The 20,716-nt window shown below is 34.1% G+C and overlaps 1 protein-coding gene across 1 annotated transcript; it reads left to right on the top strand.

The window, feature by feature from the left end:
* The first annotated feature begins 3,877 nt into the window (after positions 1-3,877).
* Positions 3,878-20,546, top strand: LOC141393351 (pancreatic triacylglycerol lipase-like). The gene is made up of 6 exons (XM_073966349.1): positions 3,878-3,984; positions 4,047-4,149; positions 19,363-19,751; positions 19,815-20,006; positions 20,067-20,232; positions 20,296-20,546. Exons 1-6 carry the CDS (start codon positions 3,924-3,926, stop codon positions 20,525-20,527), a joined length of 1,143 nt encoding a protein of 380 aa, XP_073822450.1. The 5' UTR covers positions 3,878-3,923; the 3' UTR covers positions 20,528-20,546.
* Positions 20,547-20,716: the final 170 nt, after the last annotated feature.

Here is a 20,716-nt window from a genome sequence, read left to right as displayed (position 1 = left end):
GATTCCAGCTCTATCCGTTCACCCAAATTGTACCAAATTTAGTACTATTTAGTACTTTTCGTACCCATAAGTACGAATTTTCAAAACTGCCTCAATCCTACCCTCCAACAGTAATCTTAATTGCAAATTTCAGGAGTCCAGTTCTATCCGTTCACACAATCCCCATTGCACATTGGTCCCAACCTGCGACAAAAATCGATGTCAGCAAATCTATGCGACAATTCAGCAAATTGTCTCTAAACATATTATATTTTAATATTCCAATACTGTTTTTGTAACAAAACAAGACAGAAGAAGTTGACATTTACGTATGATCTCTTAAAAACTTTAATAACATCAGTAAGGTTGTGACTTCTTACAAGACAAGTAACTCAAAATTATTTTTTTCGAAATGGAAGATTTAGTACAAGGGTTTCTAATTACATTTACATAAAAATGTGTACACATTATTCCCATAAAATGGGCTGGAAATCATATTTTTTATAGTACTTTTTTTGTGGATATTTTCCCAAGTCCTAAAAATTGAAGTAGAGTTTTACTAACTTCGCCATCCTTCGCCACTCTTCGAATTTTTTGAAGAATGTTTGCATTTCAGTGTGTGACATTAAAAATACTGACGATGCCTCTGGTCGTTTCAGTGAATATGCCGTATTACTATATTCTCAGTTTCTCTTTGTTTTGTGTTTCAATTGTTTGTTTTGGTTTTTTTCTTCAAAGATTTAGACATTTTTGTTTTGGGATCTACTTATGAGTGTATTTTTGTACATTTGTATATTTTTGATACATGTATGATGTTACATATAATATGAAAAAAAGTAAAAATGTAAAGTTCGGTCGCACCGAACTTTATTGTGAAATATTCTGACCTCAAATGGAATAATTTGTTTCCTTTCCCGTCCACGATATCAGTCGGAGAAGTTTTTTGACCAGTAGTCCACTCACTCAGAAACTCAGTCATCACTAACCTCTTTTATCCGTCCTTCCTTAAGTTTTTTGCCCCTCACACAAAACGTTATTCCCTGTTTCCGTATAAGATATCGTTTTTTGTGGCTAATATATGCAATCAAACTATTTTATAGGCCGGCCTGTTTCAATAATAGGGAATATCCATCGATCAATATGATGGATATTTGAGAGAATATTCGCTAAACTATTTTTTGCTTTGTTTTAAATTTGACCTTGTATTAAAAAAGATATAAAATAGCTTATCTATTTGTATTTGACTTAATAAAACATCAATGTTTATAGTAACCATAAAATTTCAAAGGCATTACTACTATTTGTATGCAAATTTTTACTTCGCATAGTGCCATGTGGCGATACGTTTTTTAATATGTATTTCAAAGAGTTTAGATACAATATGCCTATAGCCGGCGGCTGTCAAACTCTATTATGGCTTAATTATCATTCACGTATTCTTCGATACTTAAAAACTGTATTAAAATTCACGCTTTAAATATTTTTTTCACGATATTTAGTTCCTAAATATTTATATATAGTTCCAAGCACATTTAAATGTTGAGCTTACCTAAAAATCTATTAAAAATCCACGCATATTGTGGTCAATGGGTCCCCCTAAAAATCTATTAAAAATCCATGCATATTGTAGTCAATGGGTCCCCCTAAAAATCTATTAAAAATCCACGCATATTGTGGTCAATGGGTCCCCCTAAAAATCTATTAAAAATCCACGCATATTGTGGTCAATGGGTCCCCCTAAAAATCTATTAAAAATCCACGCATATTGTGGTCAATGGGTCCCCCTAAAAATCTATTAAAAATCCACGCATATTGTGGTCAATGGGTCCCCCTAAAAATCTATTAAAAATCCACGCATATTGTGGTCAATGGGTCCCCCTAAAAATCTATTAAAAATCCACGCATATTGTGGTCAATGGGTCCCCCTAAAAATCTATTAAAAATCCACGCATATTGTGGTCAATGGGTCCCCCTAAAAATCTATTAAAAATTCACGCATATTGTGGTCAATGGGTCCCCCTAAAAATCTATTAAAAATCCACGCATATTGTGGTCAATGGGCCCCCCTAAAAATCTATTAAACATTCACGCATATTGTGGTCAATGGGCCCCCCTAAAAATCTATTAAAAATCCACGCATATTGTGGTCAATGGGTCCCCCTAAAAATCTATTAAAATCCACAAATATTGTGGTCAATGGGTCCCCCTAAAAATCTATTAAAAATTCACGCAAATTTTGGTCAATGGGTCCACCTAAAAACCTATTAAAAATCCACGCATATTGTGGTCACAGGGTCCACCTAAAAATCCACGAATATTGTGGTCAATAGGTCCATCTAAAAATCTATTAAAAATCCACGCATATTGTGGTCAATGGGTCCACCTAAAAATCTATTAAAAATCTACGCATATTGTGGTCAATGGGTCCACCTAAAAATCTATTAAAAATCCACGCATATTGTGTGGTCAGTGGGTCCACCTAAAAATCTTTTAAAAATTCATGCATATTGTAGTCAATGGGTCTACCTAAAATATATTAAAAATCCACACATATTGTGGTCAATGGGTCTATCCAAAAATCGATTAATTAATTAATCGACCATCTGAAAATCTATTAAAAATTCGCGCATATTGTGGTCAATGTGTCCACCTTAAAATCTATTAAAAATGCACGCATATTGTGGTCAATGTGTCCACCTTAAAATCTATTAAAAATGCACGCATATTGTGGTCATAGGTCCACCTAAAAATCCACGCATATTGTGGACAAAGGGTCCATCTAAAAATCTATTAAAAATCCACGCATATTGTGGTCACAGGGTCCACCTAAAAATCCACGCATATTGTGGGCAATGAGCCCACCTAAAAATCTATTAAAAATCCATGCATATTGTAGTCAATGGGTCCACCTAAAAATCTATTAAAAATCAACGCATATTGTGGTCAAAGGGCCCATCTAAAAATCTATTGAAAATCCAGGCATATTGGGGTCAATGGGCCCATCTAAAAATGTATTAAAAATCAACGCATATTGTGGTCAAAGGGCCCATCTAAAAATCTATTGAAAATTCAGGCATATTGGGGTCAATGTGTCCACCTAAAAATCTATTAAAAATTCACGCATTTTGTAGTCAATGGGTCCACCTAAAAATCTATTAAAAATCCACGCATATTGTGCTCCTTATGTCCACCTGAAAATCTCTTAAAGCACATTGTCCTCTTTGGGTCCCCATAAAAATCTAAAAATATTTTCCCCATTGGGTCCAACTAAAAATTAAATATTTGTTTAATTCCCATAAATACGACTTTGATCTCTAATTCAAAAAAATCTATGGCCTACAAACCTTGATCCAATAATTTAACATTGAAGTTTGAACAAAAAAAGTTCACCACAAAAACTATCTTGGAAAACAAAAGTCAACGAGCGAACGACAAGTGAAATTTTATGAGGGTGTTCAGAAATTCTAATGAAGCTTTAAATCATAACGACAACAAAGCCAAGCGTGCCCCACCAAGTAGCAAAGGTGGCTAATTTGAAACAAATAAAACACACACTCAAAACAAAATACAACACCTAATGAGCCGATAATAAATAACCGCTCGCCCACCTGGAGAGTTCACCTGTTGTAAGCATATATGTATGTCACACAACAATAACAGAATAGGGTGACAACCAAATTGGGTTTGATTCTGTTATTCGAATAAAAGAAATTTTTAAAAACTAATCAACAATTTGAAATGAAATGAAATTTGGTTAAAACAAAATGCGTAACAAAGTGTTTTTTTAGCTTTTGTCTGCATTACGACAGTTCAACAACAGTTACATTCATTCATTTGAAATACATATAAAAAGCCAGAATTGTTAATGAATTTCATTTATTCTAAGAAAAGTCTTTACAGAAGTTAGTTGTAGTGTATCGAAAAGGAAAAAAAAATATTTGGAAATGTTATTAAGAAATTCTGCAATTATAACGAATATTTTATTGGTTGTGATTCTTATTAAAGGTGTGAAAATGTTGTTGTGTTCTAAGTGAATGTCTCTTTAAGTAATTGAAATCTTTGTTTAGGTTATTGTTATGCCAATCCTTTTGTGGGCCTATTTGATCCTAAATGTATTGTTATCCAGGGCGATTGTCCTAATAAGAATGTCACCTTTTGGCTTTACACAAAGTAAGTACAATTGTCCAAATATCAAATCGAGTGGTTTCAATATGTGAGAAGCAAAACAATGTGAGATTTTAGAATGAATGAAATGTACTCTATTAACAACTAAAAAAGAAACAGCCGGTTTTGCCAACAGTAGCGCACCTTAATGTACTATGATCAGATTCCTAAATTAAACAAGTAAGAACGGCGTTAAGTTCGGCCGGGCCGAACTTGTTATACCCTCCACCACAAAATGTATTGAAGTAAAATGGAATAACTAGTTTCCTTTCGTGTATGAAGAAGACTTAATACTAAATTTCAGCAATTTTGGTAAACAATGTGAGGCACCATTCTATGGGGGCTATTTCAAAATGTCGATCTATACCGACAAATTTCTGACGGAAAGTTTTTAGGCTCAAAGAAGACAAAATACCAAATTTCCTATATTTCGGTAAGAGAATGTAACTAAAACTTAAAAAATACCGAAAGTCAAGAAGTACGCTTCTATGGGAATATAGGAAGATGTGGACCAATACTGATAATACTCTTCTGGAATATTTTATAACTCTTGGAAGACGAAATAACGAATGTCAGCCATTTCGGTTGGATATTGACGTCACAATCTTCAGTATTACAAAAATCGGGAGGTACCGTTCTATGGGGGCTATATGAAGGCGTGGACCTATACCGACAAATTTAAGGGGGAAGTTTGAGCACCCCCAACAAAGTCTAAATACCAAATTTCAGCCATTTCGGTGGAATTTTGAGGCCAAAGCGTTCAAAATACCGAAAATCGGGAGGTACCGTTCTATGGGGGCTATATGAAGGCATAAACCGATACCGAAAAAGTTCTGGGGGAAGTTTTATACCACCAACGTATACTAAGTACCAAATTTCAGCCATTTCGGTGTGATAATGAAGCTAAGACCTTGAAAATACCGAAAATCGGGAGGTACCATTCTATGGGGGCTATATAAAGGTGTGGACCGATACCGACAAAATTCTGGGGGAAAGTTTTATACCCCTAAAGAACACTACGTACCAAATTTCAGCCATTTTGGTAGGATAATGAAGCTAAAACCTTAAAAATACCGAAAATCGGGAGGTACCGTTCTATGGGGGCTATATCAAAGCGTGGACCGATATATCCCATTTTCAATACCAACCATCCTGCAAGTAATAAAAACTTCTGTACCAAATTTTGACTCTCTATCTTTAAAATTGCGAGCTGTATCTTGATTTTAACAGACAGACAGACGGACTGACGGACGGACAGACGGACATGGTCAAATCGACATAGAATTTTATGCTGATCAATAATATATATACTTTATAGGGTCTCCGACGAATATTTCGATGTGTTACAAACGGAATGACAAATTTAATTATACCCTCCATACGGTGGAGGGTACAAAAAAATGCTCATAGATGACAAAAAAGTGTTGGAATTTTCAAGAGTACATTTTTAAATGTTTGTGTTTAAGATATCATAAATAGTGGACCAACAATCTAATAAAAATCCAGGCAATCCGAGAAAAATCCGAGCATACTTTCCTCTTTGAGTCCACCTAAAAATACATTAATAACACTATGCAACACTGAAAATGCAAACAACTTCTAGTATGGATTTTTTGAAAGTACATATTTAGACTACAAAAACCCTAGTAGGGTTTTGTCCTGTCAGATCCAGTTCGGATTTTATGGCCTCATCTAAACCGGGCTAAATCTACACTTTTTTGCATTTATCAGGCTTTTATCTCAGAAACGAATAGGAATTTGGGCTTGCTGTCTTTAGCAATATTGTAGTTCTAAACTAGTAGAACTTATCTTTGGAAAACACCACATAAGAAAAACTCCATCTAGGGCATCAAAATCTATAAAATATAGAAAATTTTACATAATTGCTAAAATTCTGGTCAGTATCGGCTAAACTATTGGGAGTTGAACCAAGTAACCTGTTGCAAAAACCTTCCAAATAAAGTTCTCAACAATTCTTTAGAACATTCTAAAACTCTAAAATGCTTACTTCATGTTGTTTCAACGGTATTTTGCATCATATCTTTTACAACACGTATTTCAAACACAGTTCACACCAACATTTTATTCTCGCATTGCGGATTTCACAACATTATTGATATTTTTATTAAATCGTCGTTGCAAAGTGTACTGAAAACAACGGCATAGAGGCATTTTATAACAATGACATCTTCTGAAGAGTTGGGTATTACATTCCAGGGAATATTTTTCCAAAAGAAAATATTCAGAAAAAATTAACGGTTTTGGAGATACGGTGCGAAATGTATAAAAATTGTGGAATTTTTGCATATATTTTGAAATTTGAGACAATAAATGTAGTTTTTCGAGTTCATTATTTCTCCAAATATTTTATTCCTGTCCTTATCTACAAATTTGTTTCAGAGGTCAGAAGAACATTCGGATTGGTTTCAGAGATATAGCCCCGAATTTATTTAAAAACTCAATATTTAACCATGTTTAGATGGGGCCATAAAATCCGAGCTGGATCTGACACAACGAAACCCAACTAGGGTTTCTTTTCGTTTAGGCATGTACTTTCAAAAAATCCTCAGTTCGAATTGTTTGCACAAGATCACCTTAAAAATGTTGCACAGTGTAATCTAAAGATAAGGTCCTCTTTGACACAATCTAAAAATCTATTAAAATCCACGCATATTGTCCTCTTTAAATCCACCTTGTTACGTATTAAAAAACCATGGATATTGCCCTATTTCTGCTCTATTAAAAATAAAGGCATATTGTCCACTGTTGGTCGACTTAAAATGTATTAAAGTATCACGTATATTGTCAGCATCGTCTCCAACAATAATAATCCACTTACAATCCACTTAATGTAAATTTTACATCTCTGGGTCCATCTAACAAATTGTCATATTTGGTTTCATTTAGAAATATGTCCATGTATATTGTCCTCTTTGGGTCCACCTTAAAATATATTAAAAGTCATTATATCATAACTAGTAGGTGTCATTATTTCACTGATTATATCGAATTGTTATTAAAACTTTAGTGCGAGGGGTGCATGAAGGAATGGGCCTATATATTGGGACATATCAAAGAAAGTATTGGCATTACCTAGCAAAAAAATTATAATTTTGTAGTTATGATCACAAAAACTACACAGAAAAAAATTTTTGCCATTTGATAAAAACATTCAAATATTCAATCAAAAATGTATCGACTTTCCGGCGATAAAAAATTCGCCTTAATAAGGCAAAAATAAAAAAAAATTTCATGTTGACTAAATTCGATGAAATTATTTGATCACAAAGAAAAATACAGGTTGATAAAATAAAATTGTAATATTGATTAACATATTTATCGATTTTTTTATTTTGATCTGATAAAATATTTCACATATTGACAAAAAATATTTATCAAAATATTCCACATTATGCCTGATAAAAAACAAAATATTTTCTTGATTAAAAAAATTTTTGAATGCATTTTTTCCAATCGATAAAAAATATTCATATTTACAATTATTTTGTTGTTTCTTTAATACAAACCCAAAAGCCACAAAAAAGAAACATACACACTTTTATAAATGGTGGTGGATATTTATTTAATTGAAATGCCAAGTACAGACGCATAGGTACATAAAAAATAACAGACGAAAGAAAGAACAAGTAAGCCAAGGCTACAGTCGGACGGGGCCGACCATGTGATACCCTACACCTTTAAAACTGGGAATTTTTTCACAAACATCTCATAAGGGACAAGGGAGACTTCTCTCATATCAATGATTGAGTGTACACCGATTCATGAGGGTTTTATATGGGTGAAATGCTCAGATAATGTCGCAAACCTTACTGAAGGATATTTTGCCACCGTTGAAATTTTGATTTTGCCTGGCTGGGGAATCGTTTTGCAAAAAGGTGGCAAAGCGACCCATGCCGCAATGTATATATAAAATCCAATTGGACAATTAAAACGTTATAGCACCATGTAATTTGCAATAATGCCAAAAACAGGGAATAGGAAATGTGGTTCTCTACACAAAACACATTATATATTAAGCAGTAGGCCCGTTATCTAGCGTTATCAGAGGGAAGATCAGTAGTTCTACTTCCATATGTAGTCTACTTTGCCGGCATATGCTTTCCAGGAAATAAAATATAGACAAAAATATTTTTTGTATTTTCAATACAAAAGTAATGGTTCATTTCACCCGCTAAATAATATCAGATTTTTATCCAAAATTGTAAGCACCTTCTTCTAGCTAAACTTTTACCTCGTGCAAAATTTCGTGATTATTGCGCTGTAATTGCGAACTGTAGCGTGTTTATTATAACACTAAAAACAAATAACTGGGTATATTAGGCTGTAAATCTGTTATCTGATCATGTACACCAACACAATTGAAATCAATAGAAAGGCCAAGCGTTCCTCTTCCATGTATAGCTTACTTGCCCGGAATGTCTTTTCCAGGAAAAAAGATATAAGCTGTATATTAAAAATTTTCACAATTTTCACACAAAAGTTGTGGTCCATTTAACCCTCTAAACATTATCTGATCGCCATCTCAACTTGCAAGCTTCTTATTTATCATATACTCGAGGTGATCGGACTATTATTGCGACCTACAGAGCAGCTACAAAATCGGATAAAAATTATATTTTTGGTCCATTTTACCCTTTAAATATTTCACGATCATCACCAATTAAAATAGCGATCTATTCTGATGTGAAACCGACCACCATACCAAATTTCGTGACGATCGGTCCATAATTGCGGCCTGGAGTTGGATTACAATTTATAATGGACAGACGGACGGGCGGACACACATCTCAAAATCGCTTTATCTCGCCGAGATACAGTATACCACATTGGGGGTCTCCGACGAATATTTCGCGGTGTTACATGAATTTTTACCGAAACAAACTTATAATACCCTTTCCACATAGTGGTGTAGGGTATAAAAACGGAACGGAATAATTAATAACAGAAGTAAATAATTATTTAGTGATACACTTTAATTTTAATAAAAAAAAAATAAATAAATCACTTTTAAATATAAAATACAGGGAACATCGTTAAACGCATCTCGTTGTGAAATCAAACACATTCTTCTGCCACATTGAAAATCATCAGCGGAAAATGGGTATCTGTAATGTGAGAAATATTACATCCATATATATGTCAAATATATAAAATGTTTTGATGTTATTACCAATATCACATGCGGTTGCTTCTTTGTCCAATAAAATATTCTTATTATCCTTTTTCATATTCGTGAATTCAATTATAAAATGTATTGGTCATTTACTCTGCTTGAAGAGCACCTTTACTTTAAGAAAACACACAAACACAGATTTATTTCTGCACTACCGATCCACATACAACGACTGCTTTCAAGAAACTGCCAAAATAAACCAAACTGATGGTTAAAAAATGTTATCTGCCTTCCTTAACCACCAAACAGAAAAAACAAGATAACTAGTACCGTTTTTTTCTTTCCCTCTTCGTTTGTTAGGTCCATAAAAATCAGCAACAAAAAACCAGTAACAAACTTATTGTATACATACAAGCCTTCACCCGAGCACAAATAAATAAACAAGCCAAATGCCACACAAACGCACCATACCTCCATGCCGCAAAAATTCCATCACCATGCTTTGAAATATACATAGGAACGATACTCACATCTCAAAAAAAAAAAAACTCAGCACATTGTTGTTGTGTTCTCTTTATGCCTTAAAAAAGTTGCTTCTCTCAGAACATGCGACAAACGTTGAGAACCATTTTAACTACAGAAATTTATTAATAACCATAAACAAATTTCAATAAATTATTTGTTTGAAATCGTTTATTGATCGCTTTCTAGTAAAATTTTCATGTTTGATAAACATCTTCCCATTATATTCGTAATATTTTATCGTCATTCGACAAAAATATGGTGATAAAGCTTTTAATCAAAATTTCCGGGTGGCTTTTTTTCTGTGTAGCCGATATTCAAATTCCAACACTATGTCGCCTTACATTCTACCATGAGCAAATACCAAATTCGTAAGTTATCGACAAGGTGTCTTAGCGCTTTTGGGCCATTTTTTAAGAAAGGGACAGCGAGGACTGCCTGCTGCAAAAATGTCAAAACGACCCGAGACCTGATCTTTAACTGCACTTTTGCAAAAAATTGCGTGGGACGTAGTCGAAGAAGTGGACCAATATAGCGCATATTCCAACCTGATATATGTCTGGTAGAAATATTACTTACCTACATAGGTGGCCATCTACTGAACATTTTTCGTGTAATACGAAATATGATTGGAATTCCATTCGTCTCAATTTGTTGCATTTCTTTTCCAGTTTTTACTCGTTTACTGCATCGGGACCTTAGTCTTCCCACTCTGCGTGCACTACCATGCGGTCCGTATTTTTTGCCCGTTTTGGTGGCATCATCATGGCTCATTCTTACAAAATTGCCTAGCCAACGCAATCGTTGTATCTCGATACTTTTAATTATACTGATGTCGTTGTATAGCCGATACAGCTCGTGGTTCGATATTCACCGACAACACATATTGGCATAAAGATTTTTTCTCTCAAACGAAACAAGCGCTACCTTATCGGCTTCCGCTAGTACCCAAGCTTCGGAACCATACATTGGCACGGGTATTATCAGTGTTTTGTAATGTGTTATTTTTGTTTGGCAAAATGTGGCTTTGTTATACCTTATGTGGGGAGGGTATTATGTGTTGCTGTTGGCCAAACAGTTTGTAACACATTGAAATAATGGTAGTAGACCTATATTTATATATACCAAAATGAATGTATCGACGAGTCACGCTGCAGGTCGCAATTTTGGGCGGATCGTCACGAAATTTTGGTTGTTGATGGCAGTCCCCAAGTGTGATGGATAATATTCAGGTGTCGGAATGGGCAAAAAACTTATTTGGATAAAAAGTCAACGTTTTATTCCAAAGCGAATATCTCCGCATCTATGAAGGGTATACCAAAAGCAAATGAAAGTAGAAAATATCACTTTTACAACGATGAAAAGTAGGTTGGCGTAGGTCGCCAAACAATTAAGATCTTGCAATAGGCGCTAATCCAAACCCATTTTTAATTTTTGCGATTTTAATTGTAAAGACGAATGCCACATCTTTTTTGGCGTCTGACAGAGGAAGAAGATACTATTGTGTTTGGTGATGGTCGGATATTATTCTGCGGTCGGAATGGACAAAAAAACGTATGTGGAGAAATTTCAACGTTTTATTCATACGCGAATATTTCAAAAGCAAAGCCTATAGTTGATGCAAGGTATATTGGAGTAGGTAGTCAAACAACGGAGATATCTCAATATTCGGTAATGCATCCTATTTTTTCATTTTTGTTTTCACCCTACATGTCGCAATTTTGATCAGATCTTCACGATCGTCGTGGTTAATAGGGATCCAAGAGAGGAAGACTCCTATTGAGTTTGGTGATCGGATCGGATAATTTTCAGGGGTAGGAATCATGGTAGAACAAATACAAGGTAAAGTTAATACTACAACAAATACAACTCGAACAACAACCACAAAGGAATTTGTTTTTGTTTGTAAACCTTAGTGTCAACGTAAATGTAAACAAAACAAGGAAATGTCTATAAATTATTGGAATTTAAAAAACTAATAATAGGTTTGTCCTTTTACGTACTGAACTTTACTGAACATTGTTTCTTCAGTAATGTTTAGCAACATTTCAATTATACAATTGTCAAAACTTTACTGAAGAAAAAATGTTCAGTAAAGTTCAGTACGTAAAAAGACAAACCAAATTTTTCACATTTGATTGAATATTTTGGAAAACATGAATGAAAACTCGTTAGATTTTCAATTTGAATGTTTCCATATCATTCCACTAAATGCATAATTTCTCGCAGAAAGTAGAATACTTGCAAAAATGTTTCGGGTCGCTGGTAATTCATTGAAAAAAGAGAAGATGTTTCAATCATTTGCTTTTGAAAACAAAAAAGCACATGTTTATTATGGCTTTATTCTTTTCAAGTTTAACAAAATACCACACATATTAACAAATATTGTACCGCCTCTATAAGCGGTGTTTTAGTGTGCGGCATGTCGTTCGGACCTGGAGGAGGTTACATGTCAATGATATGAAGCCGTCTTTATGGGAAATAGTTTTTTTTCTGATGAATAAATTTGTTCTTGAAAAATATATATCCCTAATATACATCGAACATAGAAATAAATACATAAAATGTCGAATGGAATTTGACACTAACACTACAACCCAGTTCAGTCAGCTGGGTATTGCTGCTACCTTTTCTTGTTCTACCATGGGTCGGAATAGACAAAAAAACTAATGTGGAGAAAAATTCAACATTTTATTCTTATGCGAATATCTCCGCTTCTAGTAAGAATATTCCAAAAGGAAAGCCCGTCAATGGAAGAAGAAAAAATCACCTTTACAATAATGCTAAGTAGGTAGAATATTTCATTTGAAATTCAGAACCCTTCAATTATTTTTTCAGAAAATAATCAATTTATGAAACATAATTTAAATATGATGTGGTTTATATACACTAGCGGTCATCTGAATAGGTTTGAATTTTTTTCTTTTTATATGTTAAGGTATCTTCTGATGTGTTCGTATTGCAGATCCATACTATTTACTTTTTGAGAGTCCTATACTATGCCAACATTCCCAAGAAAAATCTTAACGGTGTTGCCATATTTTCGGAAAATATCCCAATTATAATAAAAAATGTTGAAAAAAGTGTCCAATATTTGCGATCATCAGAATAGGTTTGAATCAAATAAAATTGAAAAATTGTACTACCCATGCAAATATTGCGCAGTTTTTTGGTTTAGTTTAGTAAAATGGAACATTCTGATAAATCTTACAACAAAGTTGACCCGCTTTGTTAGGAACGTGGGTTCAATTCTCAACCTGGAAAAGTTACCAAGAACTTTCAGATAAAATCATGAAATATTCAAATAAAAACGTTTTATAAACTTGCTTTAAATGATTTTTTTGATTTTGTTAGATCTCTTCTGAGCTTCAAAAATTGTCTGAAAGCAAATACGAAGTGTAGCCATATTATTATGATCGATAAATTAGAAAGGTCATTGAAAATAGTCGGTATTTTAGTTAAAGTTTCATTTTTTAACTATCCTTGCAGTACAAATTTAGGTATTATCATGCTCACAAATCCACTATACTTGACCACATGTATCATAAATGTTCGAAAATTGGTCTGGAAGAATGTTTCTTCGACGACAATAAAGTAGAAAATTGTAAATCAAACTTAAGTCAAAGGGGCATGATATCGCCGACTTTTATAGTGCTGTAATACCTATATAGTCAGGTCAAAAAGCTTTTTTCTATTAACAAGTCATAAAACAAACACGAATAAGTACAAAAGAATGGACTACTGAGGTTATACAGCACTATAAAAATCGGCGATATCATGCCCCTTTGACTTAAGTTTGATTTACAATGTTCTACTTTATTGTCGTCGAAGAAACATTCTTCCAGACCAATTTTCGAACATTTATGATACATGTGGTCAAGTATAGTGGATTTGTGAGCATGATAATACCTAAATTTGTACTGCAAGGATAGTTAAAAAATGAAACTTTAACTAAAATACCAACTATTTTCAATGACCTTTCTAATTTATCGATCATAATAATATGGCTACACTTCGTATTTGCTTTCAGACAATTTTCGAAGCTCAGAAGAGATCTAACAAAATCAAAAAAATCATTTAAAGCAAGTTTATAAAACGTTTTTGTTTGAATATTTCATGATTTTATCTGAAAGTTCTTGGTAACTTTTCCAGGTTGAGAATTGAACCCACGTTCCTAATAAAGCGGGTCAACTTTGTTGTAAGATTTATCAGAATGTTCCATTTTACTAAACTAAACCAAAAAACTGCGCAATATTTGCATGGGTAGTACAATTTTTCAATTTTATTTGATTCAAACCTATTCTGATGATCGCAAAAATTGGACACTTTTTTGTACATTTTTTATTATAATTGGGATATTTTCCGAAAATATGGCAACACCGTTAAGATTTTTCTTGGGAATGTTGGCATAGTATAGGACTCTCAAAAAGTAAATAGTATGGATCTGCAATACGAACACATCAGAAGATAACTTAAAATATAAAAAGAAAAAAATTCAAACCTATTCAGATGACCGCTAGTGTACATCAACAGAGAGACATGCTAGCGTTATAAAGTAGTTCTGAATTCCAATTGAAATATTTTGAATTTCAAACAAAATATTCTGAATTTCAAATGGAATATCTGAATTTCAAATGCAATTTCTGAATTTTAATTCGAAAATCTACATTACAAATAAAATATCCGAATGTCAAATAGAATTTCTAAATTACAAATGGAATTTCTAAATTAAAAATAAAATATCTGAATTGCAAATGGAATAACAGCTGCTTTTTTCTTAAGCTCTGTTCCAGAACTAAAAAGTTTTTACAATGTTTACCACTTTTACACATTTTGCGTTCCCGTATACAAAATTTATATGAAAATCGTTTACGACTTTTACAACTTTTACGACTTTTACCACTTTATAAAGTACGGGAACAGGCCATTAATTACAGTTGAAAATGGTGTAGAAATACTCGTATAGAAAAATACGCTCAGGTATCCCAATTTCCAAATTGTGGCATTTTATTAATTATTTTGGTACAGTTATCCCTACGCCATTTGGTATAAAAACCAGGGTGTCTGATAACTTTCCCGTCTCCATAAAAGAAATATTTATCAGTGAAAAGCTTATACACAGGGGTAATGGTGTAGGGTATCACGTAGTTGGTCCGTCCCGACAATAACCTTCTGTGGCAGTTGCCCGTCGATACCATCAACTTGGTTGAGTCCCCGTTTACTGCCGGACCTACTTTAGCAGGATATCTTTCGACTGTTTAAGGGTATTAATTACTTCTCTTACTGATCGACCCATGATGTCAATGATGTCAGTAACATGTAGCTATTTGTGCATATTATATCATTTATTTTAACGTTTGTAACTCGTATAACCTTTTCCAGCAGGATGTTGAAGTAATCGCATGCCTGAAGCCACGAAACTGTTGGGTAAGATTCTTTCCTGTCCTGGTATCAGCTATTGGCATATTACACAGTCGAATGAGTTTTGCGGGAATACCAAATACACACATTGTTTGGAATACCTTTCAACATTATAATCGACCAAAATATGGTAGGTGTCGGTTTGGATCTCTTATGTATTTTGCAGGATTCGCGGCAAAGTAAATATCTGGCCAATGGTGCATTTGCCATGTCTAACACCGCTTTAATATGGACCAAATATCATACGCTTAAATCATTTACACAAGATCCCTGACACTATATTATAAGCAACAGAAACATACTTATGCCCCTATAGTTGTAGTTGGAGAACACTGTCTTATCTTCATACTTGTGGATGGGACACAGGATGCTCAGGATCCAATCGTCGGGTACGAATATGTAATATTTTTGTCGCCTTCGTATAGATTGCATACCAACAGTTTGGAAAAATGATCTCTCTATGCCCTAATTACACTATATGTATCAGTTTCCAATTTACATTGCTGCACAGTGGTCCCACTTGTATGGAAAAGAGTGCCAAAAAAATAGTTCTAATCAAGCTACCGCCTTCAAATTTTAAACGTAGGTTTATAACAATTCAAAAAGATGGAAAATCATTTTTAGTGGATGTAGGTCCATATTTGGGTATAGCTCCAATAGAAAGGTACCGCCCGATTTGTGGTATTTTGACGATGTTGGCCAAATTAACCAACCGATTTGGATGTTATTTTGCATTTTGAGTTATGAGTGAATAAACTACCTCCTTCCAAAAATATTCAATACAGGTCCCCGTTTAGGTATAGCCGCCATATAAGTGTACCCTTAGATTTTCGGTATTTTGACAATTTTAGTGACATTTTCCAAATGATTTCTCTGTAAATTGGCATTTTGAGTTCTGAGTGAACCAAATGCCTCCACCAAAAATGGTCAATATCGGTCTACGTTTAGGTATAGCCCCCATATATACGTACCTCCCGATTTTCGAAATTTTGACGATTTTACCCACATTTTCCAACCGATTTGGTAATTTTGCATTTTGAGTTACGAGTGAGCAAAATACTTCCTTGCCAAAAATGTTCAGTATAGGTCCAAGTTTAGGTATAGCTCCCATATAAACGTACGATTTTCGGAATTGTGACGATTTTACGGTCGTGGTGTAAGAGGAATAACTTAGCGGGTGGCAGATGGGGGCAGCTGGCCTTTTTTATCGTAAAATCGAGACTTTCCCCTGCATTCTAAATTTCACAACATTAGTAAAACTCAACATAAATTAACAGTAATTATATTAAAAATAGCAGAAAAAGTCATTTATTAAGAATTTATTTTTAATGAAGTTAGAAAACGAAATATGAATTAATTTTTTCGTAAAAACATTGCCAATGCCATCACCTATAAGTTTCATTTTTAAAATTGCATATTTATCTCTCCAATTTTTTATAATTTTACACATAACCTACGAATGCTTTGCGGATGTATTTTTCGTTTTTAATGCCTGACATACAAATCACAAGTTCTACGACTTAACTTGGCGTATAACCGCTGTAAATTTACAAAAATTAAGCTGGATGTTAAAAATTTGATATGTTTAGAGAATATTTATTTCAATCGCAACAAAATTTGTCGTCATAAATTTTTCGATTTTTGTCCACGGGCGGAACCAATGTGTGTTGGTCTCTACAGGAGGATGTACCTGTACCAAAGTCATCACTTTGATGTTTCACTCCTTGGTAGAATTTTCTGACTTCATTCTGGCTCCAGTACATCTCGATTTTTTCACACTCCCGCATTTCCATTTCTCTCTTTTCCTGCGGAAAACATGTTTCTCCTGTTCTCCCGATACCACTCTCCTGCGCTACGCGTTGCTACTGATTATAAAGTAGCCCTGAATGCCAAATTATTCTCTTCGGCTATTTGCATGGAGTGGACAATGGGGCCTACTGTTGTTTCGTGTTTTCTCTATTCGTACTTTATTTTCAATATTTAATCGGTGATGGTGCGTGTCTAATACGCTCGATTAATGTCTCCCATTTATCAAAACGTGGTAAATTTAATTTCTTATCTTTCGACATGGTGTGAAACAAGTGTCCTTTGAATGTCGAAATGCTTAAATCTGGTATTGCTAGCTGCCATCGTTTTGCCACTTCGAAGTGAATCAGCCTCATACCATTGTCAGATGTTTCACTGTGATGAGTCGGGGACGTCGGTACAAATGTATTCTCCTTTCTAATTTTGGTATTAAAATCGCCTAGAATAATTTTAATAACATGGGCAGGACACAAAAGTCAAAAGTTTTTTCTAAGCACTCGAAAAATATACATATATTTCGTCTGCTCGTCTTTGTCTTCGATGAAGGCATGGACACAAATAAGACTGATGTGGAAGAAGTTGGCTTTTCTCTGAATTGTAGCAGGTGAAACTGGAGACCAGTAGTGGGATTCTCTAACTCATTTTTTGAGTTACCGACAAAAATCGGTACAATTAAAACGCAAAATTATCAATGAAAAATTCAAATAAAAGTTGACAACACTTTTGCTATCGGTAGAAGTTTACGACTAATTTTTATTCGTCGCTAACTTACCGGCAAACATCGTTAATTACCGAAATTATAAGCATTTTAATGTTACCGATTTTTGTCGGTAACACCAAAAATGAGTTAGAGAATCGCACTGCAGATAGTTTAACAAACGGCCCACTACAAATCAGAGTGCTGTCACATTTAGGTATTCTGTATGGTAGTAATATCGGCCTTGTACTTTGCAAGTACGCCTGCTAGAAGACTAACAGATCTTATTATGGAAACCTAATTGATCTTCTTATAGAAGATCAATAGGTTCTCTTAAAAAAGCACAATAGGTCTTCTTACAGAAGTCCAACAGGTCTTATTAAGAACATCAAAAGGTCTCCTGAAAGAAGATCAAGCGGTCTCCTTTAAGAAGACAAAAAATCTTCTTATATAAGGCAAAAATGTCTTCTTACACCAGTCCAGCCAATTTTCATGAAGAAGACTTAAAAGTCTTCTAAAAGATAACCACAAAGTCTCGTGATAGAGGCCCAAGGTCTTCTTATAGAAAACCAACAGGGCTTTTTATAGAAGACCAACAGTTCTTCTTACAGAACACCAATAGGTCTTCGTATAGAAGATCAAAAGGACTACTGATAGAAGATCAAAAGGTCTTTTAATAGAAAGTCTTCATATAGAAGATAAAAGGCCTTCTTATATAGAAGATCTAAAGGTTCATCAACGTGGATTTTTTAAAAAGTAGTTTTTTCATCACCGTTGATTCTTTAAAAAAATTTTGTTAAGGTGGATTTTTTAAATATATTTTTTCGTCAGCGTAGATTTTTTTAAAAATAATTTTTCATCAGCGTAGATTTGGATTTTTTATAAATATATTTTCATCAACTTTGTTTTTTTAATAACAAATAAAATAGCCGCTGTAGTTTTTGGCGTTCCATCAGATCCAGCCGTCTTTTATAAGAAGACCTAAAGTTCTTCTTATAGAAGACCAACATGTTTTCTTATAGAAGATGAAAAGGTGTTCTTATAGAAGTGAATGAAGTCTTACTATAGAAGACCAACAGCTCTTTACATAAAAGACAAACAGCTCTCTTATAGAAGACCAAAATAATAGAAGACCAAACGGCCTTCTTATAGAAGACAACAATGTATAAAAAATGGACGACTAAAAGGTCTTCTAATAGATGCCATCTTATAGAAGACCAAAAGGTCTTCTTATAGAAGACCAAGAGGTCTTCTAATAGAAGACCAACGAATGCTAATAGGTCTTCTAAAAGAAGACTAATAAGTCTTCTAATAGAATAAAAAAATCTTCAGTAAATTTTGGTCTTCCGATAGAAGGTCCTTTTATAAAAGACTAGGCTGTTGACTTAAATACGAACAATAATTCTTCTTATGGAAGACCAATGGTCTTCTTTTAGAAGACCAAAAGGGTTTCTAATATTAGTCTTAGAGATCTTCTAAAAGAGGACCAAATGGTCTTCCAATAGAAACATCTTCTAAAAGAAAACCAACAAGTCTAGACGATCCAAAGGTCTTCAAATAGAGGATCAAAAGTGTTTCTTTAGAAATAGAAACTAAGTATGGATCTTTAAATAGAAATAAACACTTTCCTTTCTTTCAGCCAAACACAAGATAATCCCGTGAAATTGGATCCATTAAATCTAACACCAGATCTCTTCAAACCTGCCAAACCTCTCTATATAATTTTGCATGGTTATACAGGAGATCGTGATTTCTCGCCAAATACCTATATACGGCCAGCGCTATTAGAAACTCAAGATGTCTATGTTATATCCGTTGATTATGGACCATTAGTTCCGTATCCTTGTTATTTCGCGGCGGTACAAAATCTCCCACTAGCTAGTAAATGTTTGGGCCAACTAATTAACGAAATGGTTGATAAGAATATTGTGGAAAATGATGATATTCATTTAATTGGATTCAGTTTGGGAGCCCAGGTGGCGGGACAGACGGCAAATTATCTCAAAAGGCGTTTAAAGAGAATAACAGGTGAGTTTGGAAGAACATTTATTTTAGGTTAGATTTTATTAATGTTTCTCCGTTGTTGTTAAGGTTTGGATCCCGCAAAACCTATGTTCATTACCGTTGGCTCAGATCGCAAATTGGATGCCACAGATGCAGAATTTGTTGATGTCATACACACAGATGTTTTGGGTCGCGGCATGCTGAGAACTGTGGGCCATGTGGATTTTTATCCAAATATTGGTCCCTACCAGCCGGGGTGTCAAACGGATAATATGGAAGGTATTTGAAGTATAAAGCTTTTTTTGATAAAGGGAATAAATATAAGCTTCTCTGTTATAGATCCCGGTAGCTGTAACCATGATCGGGCTCCCCAATATTATGCAGAATCAATTAGAAATCCAGAGGGTTTTTGGGCCTATTCCTGTCCCAGTTGGCTACACAATGTTTTCGGTTTATGCAATCCTTATTCGAATGATGAAGTAATGGGTCATCGTTGTAAAAGGAAGTACGAACACCCTGAACACATTCACTATTGGCTAACAAATTAATATATATTTTTTCATTGCAGTGCCTCAGGTTCTTATTTCCTCCAAACTCGTGATAAATCACCTTTTGCCATGGGCAAACAGGTGTCGCAAAATATAAATGGCCGCCGCCAACCTCCGCTTTATGACTACAAAGACATCTACGATGAAGATTTCGAGCCCCAATTGCGAAAGGCATTTGTTGATTGGACGGATTATGATTTTGTTGAGTTTAGAAAAATGACACATATCGATGAGCGGCATAACTTCACTTAAAACTCTGAGAATGAAAACAAAAACATGACCAGCATACTGCGTGTGCTGTGCTGCCTAATAGAACTGAAACAAAATACGGCAAACTTGGCCTATATAGATATTATTTATTCATTTTAGAGGTTAATTAATAATAATAAAAAAAATCTTATTTAAATTCAAAACTATCATAAATGTGTTTTCAGTTGTGCG

The sequence above is a fragment of the Musca autumnalis genome, unplaced genomic scaffold (genome assembly GCF_047663935.1).
Source record: "Musca autumnalis isolate F117 unplaced genomic scaffold, ASM4766393v1 scaffold_2, whole genome shotgun sequence".
In the NCBI taxonomy this organism is placed as follows: Eukaryota; Metazoa; Arthropoda; class Insecta; order Diptera; family Muscidae; genus Musca; species Musca autumnalis.
Note: the sequence above shows the minus strand (reverse complement) of the source record. Positions and strands in the feature narration are given on the sequence as shown.